Source organism: Phyllobates terribilis, unplaced genomic scaffold (genome assembly GCF_046119375.1).
Source record: "Phyllobates terribilis strain yellow unplaced genomic scaffold, ASM4611937v1 Scaffold_29__1_contigs__length_15306474, whole genome shotgun sequence".
Lineage (NCBI taxonomy): Eukaryota > Metazoa > Chordata > Amphibia > Anura > Dendrobatidae > Phyllobates > Phyllobates terribilis.
Genome location: NW_027362789.1, coordinates 5817577 through 5841653, shown reverse-complemented (window position 1 = coordinate 5841653; position 24077 = coordinate 5817577). Strand labels below are relative to the sequence as shown.

The window sequence follows — 24077 nt, the reverse complement described above, 5'->3', positions numbered from 1 at the left end:
TCCCTCCCCCCGCTCGATCAGGACCCCGGCACCCGGCGTCATACTTACCCCTCCCCGTGCCTGCGCAGCAGCTCCCGTGTCTTCTGCTGATGCCCTGTGACGTCTCAGGTCAGAGGGCGCGGTGACGTCTTTACACCGCGCTCTCTCCTGACTGATCACAGCGCACAGCGTGAAGATGCGGCCTACGCTGGAGTCCAGAGAAGCAGTGAGGTGAGTATTGGATTTTTTTTTTTTTTTTGTATGGGGCCATAGGGGCATTATATGGGGGATAGGTGACATCCTGCATGGGGCATTATATGGGGGGAGATGTAACATCCTACATGGGGCATTATATGGGGGGAGAGGTAACATCCTACATGGGGCATTATATGGGGGAGAGGTGACATCCTACATGGGGCATTATATGGGGGAGAGGTGACATCCTACATGGGGCATTATATGGGGGGAGAGGTAACCTCCTACATGGGGCATTATATGGGGGGAGAGGTAACATCCTACATGGGGCATTATATGGGGGGAGAGGTGACATCCTGCATGGGCCATTATATGGGGGGAGAGGTGACATCCTGCATGTGCCATTATATGGGGGGAGAGGTGACATCCTGCATGGGCCATTATATGGGGGGAGAGGTGACATCCTACATGGGGCATTATATGGGGGAGAGGTGACATCCTACATGGGGCATTATATGGGGGAGAGGTGACATCCTGCATGGGGCATTATATGGGGGAGAGGTGACATCCTACATGGGGCATTATATGGGGGGAGAGGTAACATCCTACATGGGGCATTATATGGAGGGAGAGGTAACATCCTACATGGGGCATTATATGGAGGGAGAGGTAACATCCTGCATGGGCCATTATATGGGGGAGAGGTGACATCCTACATGGGGCATTATATGGGGGGAGAGGTAACATCCTACATGGGGCATTATATGGGGGGAGAGGTAACATCCTACATGGGGCATTATATTGGGGAGAGGTGACATGCTGCATGGGCCATTATATGGGGGGAGAGGTGACATCCTACATGGGCCATTATATGGGGAAGAGGTGACATCCTACATGGGCCATTATATGGGGAAGAGGTGACATCCTACATGGGGCATTATATGGGGACGAGGTGACATCCTACATGGCGCATTATATGGGGACGAGGTGACATCCTACATGGGGCATTATATGGGGACGAGGTGACATCCTACATGGGGCATTATATGGGGGGAGAGGTAATATCCCCCATTATATGGGGGGAGAGGTAACATCCTACATGGGGCATTATATTGGGGCTGAGGTGACATGCTGCATGGGCCATTATATGGGGGGAGAGGTGACATCCTACATGGGGCATTATATGGGGAAGAGGTGACATCCTACGTGGGGCATTATATGGGGACGAGGTGACATCCTACATGGGGCATTATATGGGGGAGAGGTGACATCCTACATGGGGCATTATATGGGGGAGAGGTGACATCCTGCATGGGCCATTATATGGGGGGAGAGGTGACATCCTAAATGGGGGAGAGGTGACATCCTGCATGGGGCATTATATGGGGGGGAGAGGTGACATCCTATAGGGGGGATGTGACAGCCTACATGGGGCATTATATGGGGGGAGAGGTGACATCCTGCATGGGCCATTATATGGGGGGAGAGGTGACATCCTACATGGGGCATTATATGGGGGAGAGGTGACATCCTGCATGGGATATTATATAGGGGGGGATGTGACATCCTGCATGGGGGACTATAGTGCGATGTGACTTCCTGCATGGGGCATTATATAGGGGGGATGTGACATCCTGCATGGGGTATTATATACGGGGGATGTGACATCCTGCATGGGGTATTATATGCATGGGGTATTATATATGGGGGATGTGACTTCCTGCATGGGGCATTATAAAGTAGGGTCGGGAGACATATGCTAGAATACCCGATGCTTTAGAATCGGGCCACCATCTAGTATATTTAAAAAGGGTTTAATATTTTATTTTAGGGGGGGTTCCCACAGTATTGCCCCTTACACACACAACATGGTACCATCCACCCCACCGACTACCCCACAGCTAATGAATGAATATTCACTGAGCCCCATTCTTGGTGCAGATACTAATGAACCCAGGACCTATGAGATATTTACCACACAATAGGTAGCAGGGCCGTATCATTCATAACGGAAGCCCATGCGGCCGCTATGGTGCCCATGACTCAGCACCGAGCACACTCTCCTTACCCATCATCACAATTTCAGTGATATCCACGTTCCTATGACGGTGATACCAGTGAATAGAATAGTGAATCTGAGTCGAAAGCTCACTGATCCCCCATTCAGCCTTCACCTGTGAGTCTGAGGCTCCGTGCACTGCAGGCACAATGGCGTCACTACATCACACCTGTAGTATGGAGCCTCAGTACTCACACGGCACAGACCGGAGCAGCGCATCTCAGGAACGGAGTTGGTTGAGTAATGTGTGTGGTTTTTTTTTTTTTAGATCAGTAATTGTGGGGGAAATCATACTGTCTAGGAGCCCTCATTCTGAGCTATATGGGCACACAGGAGAACAATTTCCTGGTGATGAGTCAGAGAGGGATAAGTAAGTGAGAAATACAGACATTCAGTCCATCTGGTTGCAGACTTGAATTGATATGGTGTTGTGTGTAGGAGGGAGACATCAAATAGTACATTCTGAAGGAAAGCAAAGATATAATGGCAGTGTGAATCTGGATTTCAGACAGGAAGCATAGTAGAGACAAAGAGCAGGGCGAGGTCCTTAGCTCAGGCCAGGAGGCTTGCTTAGATGGTACAGAACTTTGCCCTGAGTGGCCAGAGATCTAATTAAAGGAGATTAACACCATTACGTTCAATGACTGGGATAGCCCATCATGGCCAGGTGCTAGTTCGCGCACGAGGATGGGTTATCCCCTCACATCATGGTCTCAGAAGTATTCTACAAAGGTATAATGTACTGCAATGCTAGTGCATTGCAATACATTATACCTGTGAAAAAAGTGAAAGTACCATATCAGGACTAAGTAAAAAAAATTGAAAAAAAATGTTAAATAATAGTAAAATATATTACACTAATAAATACACATTTTTATGTTAAAAAAAGTAAACATATTTGGTATCGCCGTGTCCAGAATGACCCGTGTCACACTAGTTAACCCCTTCAGTGAATGGCGTAAAAGCCTTTTCATCCTACGGCTGGAAAAAAGTGGAATAAAACGCAATCAAAAAGACAGATGTAAATAAAAATGGTATTGCTGAAAACGTCATCTTGTCCTGTAAAAATCAAGCTGCCATACAGCTCCATCAGCCGAAAAATTAAAAAGTTACAGCTCTCAGCACACAGCGGTGTCGAGATAAAAACTTTTATAGAAAAAATAATTATGTAAAAGCGCAAAAACATAAAAAAAATTACATAAATGAGGTATCGCTATAATTGTACTGACCCGAAGAATAAAGCTGCCTTATCAATTTTACCATACAAGTAACGACAAAAAAAAACAATTCCTGAATTGCTGGTTTTAGTTCATTCTGCCTCCCCAAAAATCAGAATAGAAAGCAATCAAAAAATGTAATTTTCCCGAAAATTGTACCAATAAAAACGTCAACTTGTCCCTCCAAAAAACAAGCCCCAACACGACTCTGTCGGCAGAAATATGGAAAAATTATAGCTCTCAAAATATGGCAATGCAAAGACTAGATTTTGCAAAAAAAAACAAAAACATTTTTCTAGTGAGTGACAGCAGCCAATCATAAAACCCAATAGAAGTCTGGTATCACTGTAATCGCACCAACCAAAGAATAAAGTCGCCTACTTGCAGTGCACAAGGAACAGCGTAAAAAATAAATAAAACCAATTATTCACCTGCTGTTGATTTGTTCATTCTGCCTCCCAAAGATCGCAGTAAGGCTCAGTCACACATTTATCCTGCGCTCTGCGCTGAGCGTTTACACCGGGGTTTCCGTGTAAATCTCTGAAATAAATGATTAAGACTAGCGTTGAGCGAGTATGTTCTATTAACCCTTTCTCCGAGTATGCTCGGGCCGAGCTCCGAGTATTTACAGCTGCTCGGTGATATGGTTGAATCGCTCCCGTGTGCATGATTTGCAACTGTTTGACAGTTTTAGTACATGTAAGGAATGTCTATTTCTTACACATTCCTCACATGTAATAAAGCTGTCAAACAGTTGCAAATCAGGCACACGGGAGCGATTTAACCTTATCACCGAGCAGCTGTAAATACTCGGAGCTCGACCCGAGCATACTTGGACCAGAACATACTCGCTCAACACTAATTAAGACAGAACCCCCAGTGGAAGATTCCCTATAATGAGGCAGATGGCGGCACTGTGGACGGCATCTGACCTATGATTCGGTGGTGTCCTTCTTTTTAGCCGTAGATAAAAGCACGGTCAGCCACAGTTTTGTGCACCTCTGAAAAGGACAATGCTGAATAGAAAAAAAATACAGTAATTCCCCAGACGGAGTCCAGAGTAACTCTGCTGCCTCATCTCATTATAGTGAATGGATCTCTCGGGGATTTCATCTGAATCACATCATTCTGAGATTTAGATGGAAACCCCAAAGTAAGTGCTCAGCGTAGTGCGCTGGATAAATGTGATCCAAAATGTTATGTAAAATATTCCCAATTAAAGCTTCACATAAAAAGCCCCCACTCAGGTACGTCATGTGTTAATGGAATTATAGGGAGCTTCCACGTTACTGGTAGTACAAAGGCTCTGGAGAAGCGAAATGGCTTCTCGCCCCTCTCCCCTCGCCAAAAGAAATTCAGCAAATTCTGCGCTCCCAAATCCCACCTCCCTTCTGAGCACCGCAGTGTGTCTTAACCTCATTTAGCGTCCACATGTTTGGCAGGGGTATGATTTCCAAAATGGGGTCACTTGAGGGGGGATTCTGCCCTTCTAGCACTTAGGGGCTCTGTATATGGAGTCCGCAAACTATTTTAGGACAATCTGCCCTCCAGCAGGCAAATAGCTCTCTGTCCCTCCCGAGTCTCACTGTGTGGCTAAGCAGTACTGTACAGCCACATATGAGGTATTGCCACGTTCAGCAGAAATTGTGTGACACATTTTGGTGCCATTTTTTTTTTTTTACCAATTTCCCCATGCGAAAATGTAAAATCTGGGGCTAAAACAAAATATTTGTGGTAAAAATGTAATTATTTTTTCCTTCACTGCCCAATGGTATAAAATTCTGTGATATACCTGTGGTGTCAATATGATAACTGCACCCTTAGATGAATTAATTGAGAGGTGTAGTTTGTAAAATGGGGTCACTTATGGGGGATTCTGCTGTTTTGGCACCTCAGGGGCTCTGCCAATGTGACATGGCATACTCAAACCATTCCAGCAAAATTTGAACTCCAAATTGGCGCTTCTTCCCTTCTGAGTTTTGCACTGTGCCTCAAAGGTAGTTTTCGACCACGCATTGTATATTGGTGAACTCAGGAGAAATTGCACAACAACTTTTGAGGTCCATTTTTTCGTGTTACCCTTGTGATAATAAAAAATTTGGGACTAAAAGATAATTTTTGTAGCAAAAAATAGACATTTCATTTTCACAGCTCTACGTTATAAACTTCTGTGAAGCACCTTGGGGTTCAAGGTGTTCACCACACATCTAAATATTCCTTGAGCGGTCTTGTTTCCAAGATGGTGTCACTTGTGGTATGTTTCCACTGTTTAGGCACCTCTTTTAGAACTTTTGTTTTAACCCCTTAATGAACGCCAATACACATTAAAACGGCTGTCGTTAAGGGGCTTTATCCCCTCATTGCCGTTTTAAAACTGCAATTGGAAATAAAGGAATATTGCCACCCGGCGGTGGCAATTCGCGTGGGTGTCAGCTGTATGTGACAGCTGGCACCCTGCAGTATCGGCCCCGGACGGTTTTGCAACCGATCAGGGCCGATTTAAACCCTTAAATACAGCTGTCAATTGCGACAGCAGTATTTAAGTTGTTACAAGGGGGTCATAAGACCCCCTTTGTAACCATGAGACCCCCGTGATGAAAATTGCCGAACACGATGGTTACAATGGTACCCTGAGGTCATGTGATGACCCCAGGGTACGGTGGCCTTTGAGATCCAGCTATAAGCTGACTACACTACATGAGTACTGCAGTGTATGAGACCAGTGATAAAAATAAAAATTATACATGTCCCACAGTGAAAAAAGAAAAAAACGCACACGTCACAAAAAGCTGTTTCGCCATTCAAAACACAGCTTTATTGATAAAACAAAATAAAACAAAAATAAACAAAAAAGTACACATAAAATTGGTATCGCCGCGTCCGGAACGGCCTGCTCTATAAAACTGGCACATTATTTATTCCGTTTGGCAAACACCATAAAAAAAAAGCCAAAAACGTTGCTTTTTCATCATACTGACTCACAAAAAAGTGAATTAAAAGCAATCAAAAAGTGATGTAAAAAAATGGTAAAAGTGAAAACGCCAAACTGCAAAAAACTAGCCCTAAAATAGCTAATTCAGCAAAAAAATAAAATTTACAGCTCTCAGAATATAGCTGTAACATCCCGGGCGGCATGGTTGCATGGTGCACCACCTCCCACCATGCAAGACCGCAATCTTACCCTTCAGTCCAGCCTGCAAACAGTATTCCAGATCATGCTGGTTTCCTCTTGACTGTCTGCTTAGGGCAGCGGCCCCCTGGTTACTTCCTGATTCTTATAGCTGCTGTGGGCACACCCCTAATGGGTCTCCAGCCTATTGCTGTCAGTCACTGGATATTTAAACCCCGTCTACCCAGAAGGAGGTGCCTGAGCAACACCTTCACTCAGTTTGTCTTTGCATACTGTATTGCCAGGTCCTGTCCTGTCCTGTCACCTCTGTCTTCTAGTCTGTTTTCGCTACTCTGGGAGCTGTATTCCCAGACTCACTCCTGTATCTCTTGCAGTAGCAGTTCCTGTCTGAACTGTACCCTAGCCTGTTTGTCCGCCATTCTGGGGGCCGTATACCCAGACTTTCTCCTGTATCTCTTGCAGTAGCAGTTCCTGTCTGAACTGTACCCTAGCCTGTTTGTCTTCCATTCTGGGGGCCGTATACCCAGACTTGCTCTTGTATCTCTTGCAGTAGCAGTTCCTGTCTGAACTGTACCCTAGCCTGTTTGTCCGCCATTCTGGAGGCCGTATACCCAGACTTGCTCTTGTATCTCTTGCAGTAGCAGTTCCTGTCTGAACTGTACCCTAGCCTGTTTGTCCGCCATTCTGGGGGCCGTATACCCAGACTTGCTCTTGTATCTCTTGCAGTAGCAGTTCCTGTCTGAACTGTACCCTAGCCTGTTTGTCCGCCATTCTGGGGGCCGTATACCCAGACTTTCTCCTGTATCTCTTGCAGTAGCAGTTCCTGTCTGAACTGTACCTTAGCCTGTTATCTGTTTTTCTCTATGTCCGTACCTTCCCTCTTCCTGCATTGTCTGACCCTGCACCTAACTCCTACTCGTTGTCTCTGTACTTCTGTTTGTGAGTTTTGTGTCCACTCGCTACTTCCTAGCAAGTACCTTGTGTGTATCTGGTTCTGCTTGTCCCTTTTCCCTTCCTCCGTATCTTCCTGTATTTTCCAGTCTGTTCCATGTGAACAGAGCCCTGTCCTCTCTGCCTTGTCCACCGCACTTGCGGTTTCGCGCCGCTCTGACTTGCCCACCGCTCCGGCGGTTTCTCTCTGCTCTGACTTACCCACCGCTCCGGCGGCTTCTCTCTGCTCTGACTTGCCCGCCGCTCCGGCGGCTTCTCTCTGCTCTGACTTGCCCGCCGCTCCGGCGGCTTCTCTCTGCTCTGACTTGCCCGCCGCTCCGGCGGCTTCTCTCTGCTCTGACTTGCCCGCCGCTCCGGCGGCTTCTCTCTGCTCTGACTTGCCCGCCTCTCCGGCGGCTTCTCTCTGCTCTGACTTGCCCGCCGCTCCGGCGGCTTCTCTCTGCTCTGACTTGCCCGCCGCTCCGGCGGCTTCTCTCTGCTCTGACTTGCCCGCCGCTCCGCCGGCTTCTCTCTGCTCTGACTTACCCACCGCTCCGGCGGCTTCTCTCTGCTCTGCCTTGTTCACCGCACCTGCGGTTTCGCTCTGCTCTGCTTTGCTCACCGCTCCGGCGGTTTCTCTCTGCTCTGACTTGCCCACCGCTCCGGCGGTTTCTCTCTGCTCTGACTTGCCCACCGCTCCGGCGGTTTCTCTCTGCTCTGACTTGCCCACCGCTCCGGCGGTTTCTCTCTGCTCTGACTTGCCCACCGCTCCGGCGGTTTCTCTCTGCTCTGACTTGCTCACCGCTCCGGCGGTTTCTCTCTGCTCTGACTTGCCCACCGCTTCGGCGGTTTCTCTCTGCTCTGACTTGCCCACCGCTCCGGCGGTTTCTCTCTGCTCTGACTTGCCCGCCGCTCCGGCGGTTTCTCTCTGCTCTGACTTGCCCGCCGCTCCGGCGGTTTCTCTCTGCTCTGACTTGCCCGCCGCTCCGGCGGTTTCTCTCTGCTCTGACTTGCCCGCCGCTCCGGCGGCTTCTCTCTGCTCTGACTTACCCAGCGCTCCGGCGGCTTCTCTCTGCTCTGCCTTGTTCACCGCACCTGCGGTTTCGCTCTGCTCTGCTTTGCTCACCGCTCCGGCGGATCTCCTCTGCTCTGCCTAGCTCACCGCTCCGGCGGTTCCTCTCTGCTCTACCTGTCTACCGCAACTGCGGCTCTGCTCCAGTATCCCAGTCTGTACTGGCCTCTATCCAGCCTGGGCTCCAACCTGCTAGTGCCTCCCTGTCTGCACTCTAGCCGTGCTCGCCAGTACCCCCCTGTCTGCATACCAGCCGTGCTTGCCAGTATCTTCCCGTCTGCCCTCCAGCTGTGCCTGCCAGTGCCCACCTGTCTGCCTGCCAGCCTAACCTGCCCATTCCTGCATTCCCCGGTGTGGGTCAACAGCTGTGATCGGGGTCTGACCTAGAGTCGCACCTGGTCCCTCTGCTCGGTTCCTCCTTGGTTCACGGAGTCGTTAGCCGCCGTGCGACCTTGGTCGGATCGGGTTGATACTTAGTTACGGCCCTCCAGGCACTCCTCGGTTCATGGTACAGTGGGATCACGCATAACATAGCGACAAAAAAACCTAGTATTTTATAAAAAAAAAAAAACATTTTTACTGTGTGATGGCAGCAAAAGCTTTAACAATATACAGTATATATAAATCTGGTATCGCTGTAATCGCACCGACCCGAAGAATAATCTGGCTTATCACTTTTACCACACGGAAAACGGCGAAAAAATAAAAATAAGGACTATTCTTGTACTGCTGTCTTTGTTCATTCTACCTTACAAAAATCGGAATAAAGCTTAACTCACATTTATCCTGCGCTCTCCACTGAGAGCTTACGTCTAGGTTTCCGTGTTAATTCCCCAATACCGTGATTCAGACAAAACCCCAGACGGACCCACTTACTTATGAGGCTGATGGAGTCACTTTGGACTGGTCTCTGATCCAGGGTGTCCCATTATTTAGGACGTCTTTTTAGCACACAAGTGTGGGCAACCCCAGGTCTTTGCACGCCTAAAAACATGGAGACCACCGGAGCAGATGCCAAATGGAGCCCAAAGTGTCTCCATCTGCGTCGTCATGGTGGGTGGGTCTATTGGGGGTTTCGCCTGTATCTCATTTTTGTGGAATTTACACGGAAACCCTGCGGTAAGTGCTCAGCGTTGAACACAAGAATGTGATCCCAGCCTTATTCTGGAAGCGATCAAAAGATATTATGCGTCCCAAAATGTTACCAATAAAACCCCCTAATTTATCCCCAACAAAATCAGACTCGGGTCCGTCATCTGTCACTGAAACTATATGGGGTTCCCACGTTACTGGTAGACCAAATGAAAAGTGACATGTCTCTCTTCCCCCTCGAATTAAATTCAGTGAATTCTGCTCTCCCAAATCCAAATGTCCCTCCTTCTGAACCCCACTGTGCCTAAACCACTATAAGCAGCCATATGTTTGGCATTGTTATAGTGGGAAGAGAGCACTTGACAGTTTACGGGCTGCGTATCGCCAGAAGCACAAGCTGGGAACAATGTATGGGGGCACTACACTGTATGTGGGCACAATGTGTGGGCACTAATCTGGCAGTTTTGCAATTCTCCAGAAAAAAAGCCTGGCATGGATGTTACAAAATAGTCACTGCAGCCGTAGATGAATTCGTTGAGAGGTGCAATTTCTACAGTGGGGTTACTTTTGGGGTTTTTCTGCTGTTCTAACACCTTCAGAGCTCCAAAAATGTTGCCCGTAAACTATTCTAGCAAAATCTGTGCTCCAAAAGCCAAATAGCGCTCCTTCCTTGTCAGCCCTGACGTGTGGCCTAAAAGTAATTTCTGACGACATATAGGGCATCACCGCGTTCGGAAGAAAGTGTGCAATAAATTCTGGGGTTCAGTTTCACCTATTAACCCTTGTGTACCTGAAAATTTTTATTGCAAATACAATAATTATATTTTTACCACTAAAACGGCATATTTCCATGTTTCAGTGTTATAAAATTCTGTGAGGCACCTATGAGTTCAAAATACTCACTACTCCCCTAGATGAATTCCTAAGGCAGTGAAGCTTCAAATATGGGGTCACCTGGGGGGGTGTTTCTGCTGTTTTCGCATGTCAGGTGCTTTCCAAATGCCACATTCACAATTTATTCCAGACAAATAGTTCTCTTTCCTTTCCTAACCCTGTCATGTGCCCAGACAGAAATTTTTGACCACATATGCAGTATCATCGCGTTCGGGAGAAATTGCGTAACAAATTATGGTGTCCATTTTACCTATTATCCATTGTGAAAATTACAAATTTGGGGCTAAAACAATATTTTCGTGAAAAAAAAATTAAAATTTTCCGTATGACGACCTAATGTTCCTTCCCTTCCAAGCCCTGCCGTGTGCCTAGACAGTGGTTTTCCCCCACATATGGGATATCGGAATCCTCAGAAGAAATTGCACCACAAATTTTGTGGTCCATTTTCTATTATTACCCTTGTGAAAATAAAAAAATTTGGGTCTGAAGTTTAATTTATGTGAAAAAAGTTAAATGTTTATTTTTTCCTTCCACATTGCTTCAGTTCTTGTGAAGCATGTGACATAACTCTGGTTTAAGGGCATAAGAATTCAAAGTTTGAAAATTGCAAAATTTTCACCAAATTTCCATTTTTTTTCACAAATAAATTTAAGTCATATTGAATAAATTTTACCACTATCGTGAAGTACAATATGTCGCTAAAACAATCTTTGAATTAGTAGGATCCGTTGAAGTGTTCCAGAACTGGTCAGAATTGTAAAATTTGGCTTGGTCATTAAGATCAAAATTGGCTCCGTCACTAAGGAGTTAAACCACTCTCCTTTGTGCGATCATACAACATACAAGCCTCTGATTGCTCAGATAATGCACTGTACTACTGTAGTGCCATGTATTATCACTGCTTGTCATGTAATACTAACGGCCCCATACACATGAGATAAGTGTTGGCTGAACGGTCATTTGGCAGACGGCTATCTTTCCCGACTCCTCCATACACACAAATATTCCAGCTTTCCTGTGATCTGTAAGAGGGTCGCCTCCAGACTACTCTAGCGGAGGATTATCTACAGGAAGAACAAACGCATTAGCCTCTGAAATTCAGGATCCCCGATCCGTCTCTGCCCTGACATCATCTGTCAGGAGGCTCCCAAATACTTTATATAGTCAACCAAACCCCCTGAAATCAGTGCTTTCATGCAACTTTAGTCTAATGTGCTTATATTTGACCACATACCGGTACATTAAATTGGTACTGCAAATTACAGAAATCCAAAAAGACAGAGATGATATAAATCCAATAGAGTAAAACGTAAATGTTTATGAATCGAACTTTACAAAGACAAAAATATATTAAAATTCAAGAGGCGATACAAGAGAGAGTCACTCCTCACCCAGTATAAATTAGAAATGGTACCCCTGAGTATGTCACAATTACAAAAATTCATGTGATATAAAATTAATAAATAATTATAGTGTAGCCACCAAGTGGATAGTATATAACATGTGGTTCTCTTACAACATATTCCTAGTGCAATGAAATATCTAAAAATTAATCAGACCAACAATGGTACCAGTTCAATAGATCATGCACTACTAGAGTAGTTTAACAAAAAAACAGAATTAAATGTATAAGGAATATGTATATATTAATAAGTAAATGCTTATAATACAGCATATTATTATTATTTATTATTATAGCGCCATTTATTCCATGGCGCTTTACATGTGATAGGGATATTCATAGCAAAAACATTTACATAATCTTAACAAAACGAGTCAGCGACTGGTACAGGAGGAGCGAGGACCCTGCCCGCGAGGGCTCACAGTCTACAAGGGATGGGTGAGGATACAGTAGGTGGGGGTAGAGGAGGTCATGCAGTAATGTGGTGGAGCGGTGGTTACTGCAGTTTGTAGGCTTGTCGGAAGAGATAGGCATATAAATAAATACATAAAGTGCCTTGCGTGCAATAGACTTACCAGCTAAAAAGTTGAAGGGGTTAAAAAAACTACCATATAAATCTATAAGAGCATAGATATATGTATAGGAATAGTACCTAGGATAGTCGCAGCCACTGGGTAGGCGGAAGCCCCGACGTGCGTTTCGCACCTGCTTCTTCCTGGCAGCGTGTGTTTTAGTCCAATGTGTATGGAGGCGTTAAAAAGTAACTTATTGGACGTTGCTTAATAGACTTTCGTACATTCCAGGCCCAGACACCGTTATTAGGCATTTAAATATTGTAGTAACTAGGCAGCCCCATACTATTGAGCACTTGGGGAGGAGGGGCATTGAGCCGAACTCTGTCAAACATTCTTAGATGCCATGTTTGCATTTGACAGCAGCAAGTAGTTAAACTGCCTGGGTTCGTGTAGCAGCCGTACCTGTGCCATCCCTGCGGTCTACATCTGTTCTGGTGCTCAAAACAGTTACTTTTTAACATGTTAAACATTTGTTTTAACCACTTTACCCCCGAGGGTGGTTTGCACGTTAATGACCGGCCCAATTTTTACAATTCTGACCACTGTCACTTTATGAGGTAATTACTCTGCAACGCTTCAATGGATCCCCCTGATTCTGAGGTTTTTTTTTCGTGACATATTGTACTTCATGATTGAGTTAAAATTTCTTCGATATCACTTGCGTTTATTTGTGAAAAAATGGAAATTTGGCGAAAATTTTGCAATTTTCAAAATTTTAATTTTTATGCCCTTAAATCAGAGAGATATGTCACACAAAATTGTTAATAAATAACATTTCCCACATGTCTACTTTACATCAGCACAATTTTGGAACCAAAATTTTTTTTTCATTAGGGGGCTATAGGGGTTAAAAGTTGACCAGCGATTTCTCATTTTTCCAGCAAAATTTACAAAACCATTTTTTTAGGGACCACATCACATTTGAAGTCACTTTGAGAGGCCTTTATTACAGAAAATACCCAAAAGTGACACCATTCTAAAAACTGCACCCCTCAAGGTGCTCAAAACATCATTCAAGAACTTTATTAACCCTTCAGGTGCTTCACAGGAATTTTTGGAATGTGGAAGAAAAAAAATGAACATTTAACTTTTTTCACAAAAATGTTACTTTAGACCCAATTTTTTTTATTTTTGCAGGGGTAATAGGAAAAAATGGACCCCAAAATTTGTCACGCAGATACCCCATACGTGGGGAAAAAACACTGTTTGGGCGCACGGCAGGGTTCGAAAGGGAAGGAGCGCCATTTGACTTTTTGATTGTAAAATTTGCTTGAATAATTAGCGGACGCCATGTTGCGTTTAGAGAGCACCTGATGCGCCTAAACCCCCCACAAGTGACACCATTTTGGAAACTAGACCCCTCAGGGAACTTATCTAGATGTGTGGTGAGCACCCTGAACCCCCAATTGCTTTACAGAAGTTTATAACATGGAGTCGTGAAAAAAAAAAAATCACATTTTTTCCACAAAAATGATGTTTTCGCCCCAATTTTTTTATTTTCACCAGTGTAAGAGGAGAAAATGGACCCCAAAAGTTGTTGTGCAATTTCTCCTGAGTACGCCAATACCCCATATGTGGGGAAAATGCAGTGTTTGGGCGCACGGCAGAGTTCAGAAGGGAAGGAGCACTGTGTGACTTTTTGAATGCAAAATTGGCTGGAATTGAGAGTGGACGCCATATCGTGTTTGGAGAGCCCTTGATGTGCCTAAATAGTGGAAAACCCCCACAACTGACCCCATTTTGGAAACTAAACCTCTCAAGGCTTTTATCAAGGGGTATAGTGAACATTTTGAACCCAGAGGTACGACACAGAATTTGATGACATTAGGTCATCAAATTGAATAAGTTGTCATTAGTCTTGAGTGCAAGTGCTCGCTACTTGAGTTTGCATCGAGTACTCAGGTATTCACCATGTATCACGGGTGCTCGAGTGACATGCTCGAGTCCCCTCGCGCATGTTTCCACGGTTATTAGGCACCCCAAAAAAATATGCAGGGATTGCTCGTGCATGGCAGGCAATCCCCGCAAGGTTTTTTTGGCCACGAAACATATGGGGCGGAGACTCGAGCATGTCACTCGAGCACCCGCGATACTCAGTGCATACCCGAGCACCCGATGCAAACTCAAGTAGCAAACACTTGCGCTCAACACTAGTCGACATATCGTCATCTTCTTTTTTTTTTACTTTTGAAGAAAATCCCAAGCCCAACCATAACCCTAGCCTAACCCCAACCTTAATCACAACCCTAACCCTAGAGTTTATTTTTTACGCCGTTTCTCGTGCGGTATAGGTGATTAGACGACTTTATTCTTCGGGTCGGTGCGATTACAGCGATACCAGAATCATATCGGGTTTTTATTATTGACAGCTGTCACACACTAAAAGACGCATTTTTTTGTAAAATCTAGTTTTTGCATCACCATATTTTGAGAGCTATCATTTTTCCATATTTTGGCCCGACAGAGTCATGTGATGGCTTGTTTTTTGCGGCACAAGTTGACGTTTTTATTGGTGCCATTTTCAGGCACTTGACATTTTTTGATCGCTTTCTATTCCGATTCTTGGGAGGCAGAATAAACAAAAACCAGCAATTCCGGAATTATTTTTATGTTTTTTTTTTATGCTGTTCCGCATGTGGTAAAATTGATAAGGTAGCTTTATTCTTCGGGTCAGTACGGTTACAGCGATATCACATTTATATAGTTTTTTAATGTTTTGGCGCTTTTACACAATGAAAGCTATTTTAAAAGAAAAAAACTTTTTTGCATCGCTTTATTCTGAGAGCTAGAACTTTTTTATTTTTCAGGTGATGGAGCTGTATGGCGGCTTGTTTTTTGCGGGACAAGATGACCTTTTCAGCGGTACCATTTTTATTTATATTCGTCTTTTTGATCGCGTGTTATTCCATTTTTTGTTTGGCGGTATGATGATAAAGCATTGTTTTTTGCTTCATTTTTTTTATTTTTATTTTTTACCGTGTTCACTAAAGGGGTTAACTAGTGGGACAGTTTTATAGGTCAGGTCGTTCCGGACGCAGCGATACCAAATATGTGTACTTCTATTGATTTTTTTTTTTATTATCCATAATATTTATTGATGGGTACATTATATTTTTGCATTTTCTTATTGAGGGAGTTAATGTGCCGGGAGCGGTGTGGGACCTTTGGGGTGTGGTGCATGTGACGGGGTATGCGGCAGAGCAAGAAGAGACCACCGGACTAAGAATGATCCAATGGGATTTATTAAGGCAGGCAGCATGCCAAATCAAAAATCCATGTTATTCCTAAGGTTCATAATAAGTCCACAATCACCGACGGGCATGAGGTCTTGCCGCAGCTAAGAGCCCCCACACTTCTTCCTCCAGAGATCTCCCAACACAACACTGGTTACGCATAAGTCCATTGTCTTGGGCTACCGGGAACAGCCCAAGGGTAGGGGAGCAGAGGTTTCCCCCCTCCTAGTCGATGGTTTAGTCCATGGCATGGCTCCGATGTGTCTATAAAGATGTGTACTGAGAGTTCTCCCCCTGCTTAAGAGACAATGGGGAGTCCTCTAGCGGTGTTGACACAAGCCCAAGTTAAATTATGGTTGAGGAACAAATATCTGGGAAAGAGCATGGGTATTTACATCACATCATGACATTTTATACAGAAATGCAGGACAGGGAAAACGATGTACCATGACAATTCCTTCCCCTGCAATTTTGTTTATGTACGAGGGACCTCTACAGGTCACTTGATAAGTACACACAGGCAGGGCTGACCGTACTCAGGGCTCCTCCTGCCTGGACAGTCCATCTGCATTTTGGTGTTGGCTGCCTCTTCTATACTGTACTGTAAAGTTATAGGGTTGCAGAGCCAGGCTCCATCGTAGTAAGTGTCCATTGTCCCCAGAGGCTCTGTTCAGCCAAGTGAGGGGATTGTGATCAGTAACCACAGTGAATTCTCGTCCATACAGATACGGCTTTAGTTTCCGGAGGGCCCACACTATAGCCAGACATTCTTTTTCTACAGTTGCATAGGCCACTTCTCGGTCCAGCAGTTTCCTGCTGAGGTAGGCGACGGGGTGCTCGTCCCCCGCTGCATTCACCTGGCTGACTACAGCTCCCAATCCATAAGCAGAGGCGTCCGTCTGCACAATGAATCGTCTCTTGTAGTCCGGAGCAGCCAGAACAGGGTCACAGACCAGGGCGTCCTTCAGCCTGTTAAAAGCCTCCTCACAGGCTGGAGTCCAGATTACCAGCCTGGGCATCATTTTCTTGGTCAGGTCTGTAAGAGGCTTGGCCACAGTGCTAAAATGAGAAACAAATTTTCGGTAGTAGCTAGCAGTGCCCAAAAAAGCCATAACTTGTTTCTTAGTTTGGGGTACAGGCCAGTCTCTAATAGCCTGGATTTTTGCAGGTTCTGGACGGAGCTTCCCTCCCCCTACTCTATGCCCTAGGTACTGGACTTCACCCATCCCCAATTGACATTTATCAGGTCGAACTGCAAGAATCAGGTCAAGAATAACGGCTACTTGATTCAGATATTCCTCCCACGTCTTGCTGAAGACGGCGATATCATCTAAGTAGGCACAAGCAAAGTTCCCACATCCCCGGAGGATCTGATCTACAATTCTCTGGAAGGTTGCCAGGGCATTTTTCATTCCATAAGGCATGCTTAGAAATTCATACAGACCAAAGGGGGTTATAAAAGCGGACCGTCCTCTCCCTTCCTCCGTCAGAGGAATTTGCCAGTGTCCCTTACTGAGATCTATGGTAGTGACATATCGGGATCCAGCCATTCGGTCTAGAAGTTCGTCAATACGGGGCATTGGGTAAGGATCACTGACAGTATGGTCATTAAATCGTCTGTAGTCCACACAAAATCGAGTACTCCCATCCTTCTTTGGTACTAACACCACAGGAGAGGCCCAAGGGCTATGAGAGGCCTGGATTACTCCCAGCTGTAACATCTCCTCTAGTCCGTGCTGCATGGTGTTTCGAACTGATTCAGGTACCCGGTAAGGAGCCTGTTGTATGGGACGGATACCCTGAGTGTCTACATGATGTTGGGTGATGGTGGTTCGACCTGGTTGAGATGAGAAAGCAGCCTGTCTCTGTTGAAGCACTCCCAGCATCTGGTCTTTCTGTAAGGGGTCCAGGTGATCTCCCAGAGGAACCTGTTCCACAATGGACGGGGCTCTCATGGCTTCCACGAGATCTGGTAGGGAGTCCTCTTCCTCGGGACCGTCTTCTGAAGCTAGCCGACAGCTTGCGATCATTGGAAGGTTCTGGTCGTGGTATTCCTTAATCATATTCACATGGACAGTCTTTTGTCTTAGTCCCTGATCATCTAGAGCAAGAAGGTAATTGGTGTCATTTAGTTTCTTGAGAACCCGGAAGGGACCCTCCCACATGGTCTGCAGTTTATTTTGTGGATGGGGAATAATCATTAAGACCGGTTGTCCTTCTACAAACTCCCAATAGCGTGCTTTACGGTCATACCAGGTCTTCTGTCGGGTTTGAGCCATATGCACATGACTCTGTGCGAAACTAGCAAGTTGAGCCAGGGTTTCTCGCAGCTTTAGGACATAAGGGACAACAGGGGCTCCTGTATCTTCAACTTGCCCCGCCCAGTATTCATTGAGCAGAGTTAAGGGTCCTCGGACCTTTCTTCCATAGAGGAGTTCAAAGGAGGAAAACCCGGTGGACTCCTGAGGAACTTCCCGATAGGCAAATAAGAGATGGGGTAGGTACTTCTCCCAGTCTGAATCTCTGTCCGTGAAGGCCCTCAGCATATTCTTCAGAGTGCCGTTAAATCGTTCGCAAAGTCCATTTGTTTGTGGATGATACGGTGTCGTTCGAATCGCTCGTACTCCACAGGTGCGCCACAGACACTGGACTAGTTCTGACATGAACTGGGAGCCTTGGTCCGACAAGATCTCACTGGGAAATCCTACTCTGGTGAAAATGGTAACCAGGGCCTCGGCCACCTTGGCTGCAGAAATACTGGACAAGGCCACAGCTTCCGGATATCGGGTGGCGTAGTCCACAACAGTGAGAATGTACTGCTTTCCTGATCTACTTGGCTTAGCTAGAGGCCCAATGATATCGACAGCTACTCTTTGAAATGGCTCTTCTATGATAGGGAGTGGTTGCAGAGGGGCCTTTGGGTGATCTCCGGGTCGCCCTCTACCCTGACAGATATCGCAAGTTCGGCAGAAATGCGCCACTGCCTGAGAAATCCCTGGCCAATAGAAGGTTTGAGTCAATCGTCTCTCGGTGCGGGTTTTGCCTTGATGGCCAGCAGTAGGGATATCATGAGCAAGGTGTAGTAGGGGAATCCTGTATTTCTGAGTAACAATCATCTGTTTGTTACAAGTCCAGGGCTTATCTGGGGAGGCAGCATTGGTAACCTATACAAAAGTCCATTTTCTCGGATAATCCTTTCCCTGTTCTCCCCTAACTGCCCTGTCTCAGCTCGTGCTCTAAAACTAGCTAGGGTGGGGTCAGTATCGACCTCTTGTCGAAACTGAACTCTATCCCAGGTATCACTCACATTGTCCCCACAAGAAGAATCACTCACCGGCGGTGTCGGCGGTTCTGGTGGCCTCATTTCCATGGATGAGTTGTATGCGTCCCCATCTGCTGCTCTCTTGGCTTGACTTCTGGTTACCGCACCGACGAAGTGGCAATGCAGATGTCCCACATCATTTCCTAAAAGAACGTCTGCGGGGAGGCCGCTCATCACTCCGACCACGCATTGTTTGGCCCCAAAGCCATAATCCAGGGTCACCCTCGCTCTTGGAATATATCTCTGGGTGCCTCCAGCCAATTCAATGGCAATTCCTGGTCCCTTTTGAATTGCTTCTGGCTGAAGTACGCTGGGATCGGCTATGGTGAGAAAAGCCCCAGTGTCACGGAAACCGACAACCTTTTGGCCATCCAGCACGACCTCCTGTAGATGTTTGTGCTGACGGTCAGAAGAACAGGTGGCTGGGGCTCGCACCCCATAGACTCCTGGTATGGGAGCCAGGGTATCGGAGTCACTTGGCAAGTCGTCAGGGACTGAATCCAGCTCTTCTCCTGGTGAGGGTGTCTGTAGATAATGAACCGGCAAAGGCGGTCTGTAGCTGTCCTGCCTCCGAACACCTGGACATTGGAATTGCAGATGCCCAGGCTGCCCACATCTATAACATCTGCGCTCTGGGACTCTTCCTCCACGTCGTAGTCCCGAAGGCGGAGCAGGAGTAATGCGAGGCACAGTCACACGAAGGTCACCATGAGTGGATGGTCTATTGGGATGGTGAGTATGGGAGGCCGAAGGACCAGGGGCCGCCATCGTCAGGGTGCTGGTAGTTCTTTTCTCACTGAGTAGTAATTTTTTCCATTGAGGCTTGATGGTGAGAGCCTCATCCGCTAGAGCTGCAGCTTCCTCCACCGTGGCTGGTCTCCTTTCACGCACCCATTCTCGGATCTCAGCGGGACACTTGAAGTAAAACTGCTCTTTCAAGATGACCTGGAGGAAGGCTCCCCAAGTTAAGGCCTCCTCTCCCTCCAGCCAGCGATGACATATTTGTTTGAGTCTGTGGGCATACATCTTGAAGGACACCTCCTCATCACAGGCCAAAGTATGAAACTGGGTCCTATCAGTGTCTGGGGTCACAGCGTAGTGTTCCAGAATAGTCAGTTTAATGTCTGCATACTCACAGTCCCCCTGAGGGTCCATAGCTCTATAGGCTGCGGCAGCTCCACCCTCTAAGAGCCCCACCAGATGTCAGATTCGCTCCCTTTCTGGGACTTCCATTAATCGACACTGAAGCTCAAAGTCCTGGAAGAAGCCCTCAATGTCACCTGCAGCCTCCTGGAACGGCTTAAAATCTTTGCGGGACACTCTGGGGAGTTCCCTCATGGTGGGTGCTGGGGTTACAGTCTGTCTGGCGCTTCTAGCTGCTTCCAAAGCTATCTGCCTCTCCAGCAATGCCATCTCCTTAGCTCCTCGCATGACCTCCATCTTATAGTCTATGGAGACCTCCTCTCCCATCATTGCCATCTCCTCCTCGTACCACACAGCCCACTGACTTTTTTGGGTATTTACCTCTGCCTGTCGCCTTTCCTCCATTGGCCGTGGAGGTGCTTCCTCAGCGTCCTCTTGCAGGCGAACTCCTTCCAAAGCCTCAGTTAGCTGCTCCTTTGAGAGTCCCTTGTAGCTGACCCCCAGTTCACGGGCCTTTGTTTGTAAGCTCACCACAGTTCAGTTCTTGTACTCTGAGGCTCTGGTTCCAGCAGTTGATGGGCCGTTGTCCTCCATTCCTTCTGCTCTGATCCCACCGCTGCCAACCAGTTTGTGACGGGGTATGCGGCAGAGCAAGAAGAGACCACCGGACTAAGAACGATCCAACGGGATTTATTAAGGCAGGCAGCATACCAAATCAAAAATCCATGTTATTCCTAAGGTTCATAATAAGTCCACAATCACCGACGGGCGTGAGGTCTTGCCGCAGCTAAGAGCCCCCACACTTCTTCCTCCAGAGATCACCCAACACAACACTGGTCACGCATAAGTCCATTGTCTTGGGCTACCGGGAACAGCCCAAGGGTAGGGGAGGAGAGGTTTCCCCCCTCCTAGTCGATGGTTTAGTCCATGGCATGGCTCCGATGTGTCTATAAAGATGTGTACTGAGAGTTCTCCCCCTGCTTAAGAGACAAAGGGGAGTCCTCTAGCGGTGTTGACACAAGCCCAAGTTAAATTATGGTTGAGGAACAAATATCTGGGAAAGAGCATGGGTATTTACATCACATCATGACATTTTATACAGAAATGCAGGACAGGGAAAACGATGTACCATGACAGTGCAGTCTCAGTCTCGCTCGTATCCAGCCAGGGCAGCCTGGTTCATGAATCGGAAAATAGGAGGAACGATCCATCGTATCAGGGTTTGAACTCGCTAGTTTTTATATTTATTCTATATTTGAATCACAAATATTTTTATTTTTTCTACATGTCAATGATATTAATTTTAGAGGGTAATATGTGTCACTAACGTTTTTATTTCCCTTTTGTCTATGCTAATCATACTGACCACAGAGACTAGTGAGCACATAACTATTATCTTTAATTACAACCTACCTTTATATGCTCACTAGTCCACAGTTCAGACAGACCATGATTAAGACTGCACATCGAAACGCATAGGTCGAGACAGCTGTGATCCTTGTGTGCACTAAGACTTATTATGGTGGTAGCAGCATTTTTTAATGGCTCAATAAAAGCTATGTTTTATTCAAGTTTATATCCTGATACGCTGGGTCATTCCTCCTATTTTCTGATTTTAATATCTGCTTTTTATGGAGTTTTTCTTGTATTATAGGAAAGCCTAAGGCCAGAAATAAACCCCATAAAACACTGTACCCCCATAAAACACTGTACATGGAAACTTTGCTATCAAATAACTCCTGTCTTTGTGTTCTTACAAACAAGCTTTTATTAATGCCTCAAACTTCTGGGTGTGAATCAGACCTGAGATCTAACATGATAGAAGAGGACAGTCCGGTGAAGACGGAAAACATATAGACGGCCGGTGGTGATGTAGTCAGTGACGGACTCTGGCCAAATACGTTTATAGAGCCGTAGTAGAAGATGAAGATTTCGTCTTCATCATGAAGTAGTTATTTCTCATGTCACATGTAATCAATATCTCCTGCAGTATTGCTAATGCCGATTCCAGTGTTGGTAAATGAGATGAGAATTAGCAATAAGGAAGATGAGTCTATGAGAAAGGTATTCACTTGCAGATTCTGAGGAAGAAACTGCTTGTTGTCTGTGGCCTTAAATATATAGGTTTTATTAGTAGATGTAAAGAAGAAAACTAGATACTGTAAAATAATAAATCTCCTCATATATTTCCCTTATTATCTCCAGTAATTGTATTATTACACAGGCTTTTTATGATGTTACATCTGCTCAACTTCTCACTCAGGTCTCTACAATATCGGATCCTCTCAGAGAATATCTTCTATATAAGAGAATTTTCCTGATTTACCCATGAAAGATGAATATGGACAGAGACAAGATGGCTGAGAAAATATTACACCTCACCCTAGAGATCCTCCTCCGGCTTACTGGAGAGGTGAGAGATTCTGATAACGTCACATTACATCATTCTTATCTATGGGAATAACAGATGGACAGAACTGGAGAGGTGAGGACTCTGGAAATGTCTGTAGTGAGATTTATTAATGTGTCTCTCCATAACCAGGATTACACAGTAGTGAAGAAGACCTCTAGTGAGCACTGTCAGGACCCTGTGACTGAGGGATGGGGAAGACCCCTGAGTCCAATCACAGGACCTCCACCTCACCCCCTGATATATGAGGACATCAATGACCAGAAGATCCTAGAACTCATCTACAAGATGATTGAGCTGCTGACTGGAGAGGTGACACTGCTGGGAATGCTGGGACATTATACAGTAACGCTATGAAGGGATCAGGGGGATGACTGTATCATTGTATGTGTCAGGTTCCTATAAGGTGTCAGGATGTCACAGTCTATTTCTCCATGGAGGAGTGGGAGTATTTAGAAGGACACAAAGATTTGTACAAGGACGTCATGATGGAGGTTCCCCAGCCCCTCACATCTCCAGGTAATAGACTGGACTAAATACACACCGCCTATAATTATCTATATGTAAAGAATAAATTCAGTCCCTGTATGCGTTTCCTCCAGATCTATCCAGTAAGAGGACAACACCAGAGAGATGTCCCCGTCCTCTTCTTCCACAGGACTGTAAACAAGAAGATCCCAATATTCCTCAGGATCATCAGGTAGATGGAGAGAAGGTGTCATGAGATCTGACCTATGATGTGTAGACGGCTGTGAAGGTCTTGTGTACAGTCTTGTTTTATCAACCAGAATTATATGGTTTATACTTGTATAATGAGAATGGTGAAGATGGCTGGATTAGAGCTGATCGTTGGTGATGAGCGAGTGTATTCGTTACTATTCGCTATATGCATAGATAGTACGGTATTCGGGTTGCTAGTCATATTGCGAGTATTTGTGTACTCTCTTCTCTATATTCGGTTGTCCCGCCCTGCAGTTTTGGCGCCTCCTTTGCAGCCACTAAACATGCTGGGCTTCATAACTAATCGTAATGCCGCAGACATCTTGGTTGTGGCATTACTGTGATTGGCTGGGCGCCCAGAGTCATAGGATCTATTTAAGCCCTGCCTCCGGCATTTTGTGCACATTGCGTCTGGAGCCTGCATTCTATCAGCATAGGGAGAGATCGCTGAGCTGCTAGGGAGTGTCTAGGCCTCTTGACAAAACAAAAGCCCTTTTAAGGGCTACCAGCAGTGTATACTAGTTCTGTGTTTAAAGGAGCCGCTCACTAGCTCCATAATACCATCAAAAAATAGCTCTTTTCAGACCTGAAGACACATAACAAAGTCAGAGTACAAGGAGGGAGAGATTGTGTATTAGGTAGGGAGTGTATTAGGTAGTGTTCTTCCAGTGTCCATATTAAAACAGCTCTTGTCAGAGGCACAG

The 24077-nt window shown here is 45.8% G+C and overlaps 1 protein-coding gene across 1 annotated transcript in view; it reads left to right on the top strand.

Moving 5' to 3' along the window:
* The window catches only part of LOC141178688 (gastrula zinc finger protein XlCGF66.1-like), a 47075-nt gene extending 23698 nt beyond the window's left edge, over window positions 1-23377 (top strand). Inside the window, exons 3-6 of the mRNA XM_073660574.1 lie at window positions 22507-22656; window positions 22786-22965; window positions 23049-23172; window positions 23256-23377. Coding sequence (XP_073516675.1) covers window positions 22579-22656; window positions 22786-22965; window positions 23049-23172; window positions 23256-23377 — 504 coding nt within the window. The 5' untranslated portion in view covers window positions 22507-22578. The remainder of the gene's footprint in view (window positions 1-22506; window positions 22657-22785; window positions 22966-23048; window positions 23173-23255) is intronic.
* The last annotated feature ends 700 nt before the right edge of the window (window positions 23378-24077 follow it).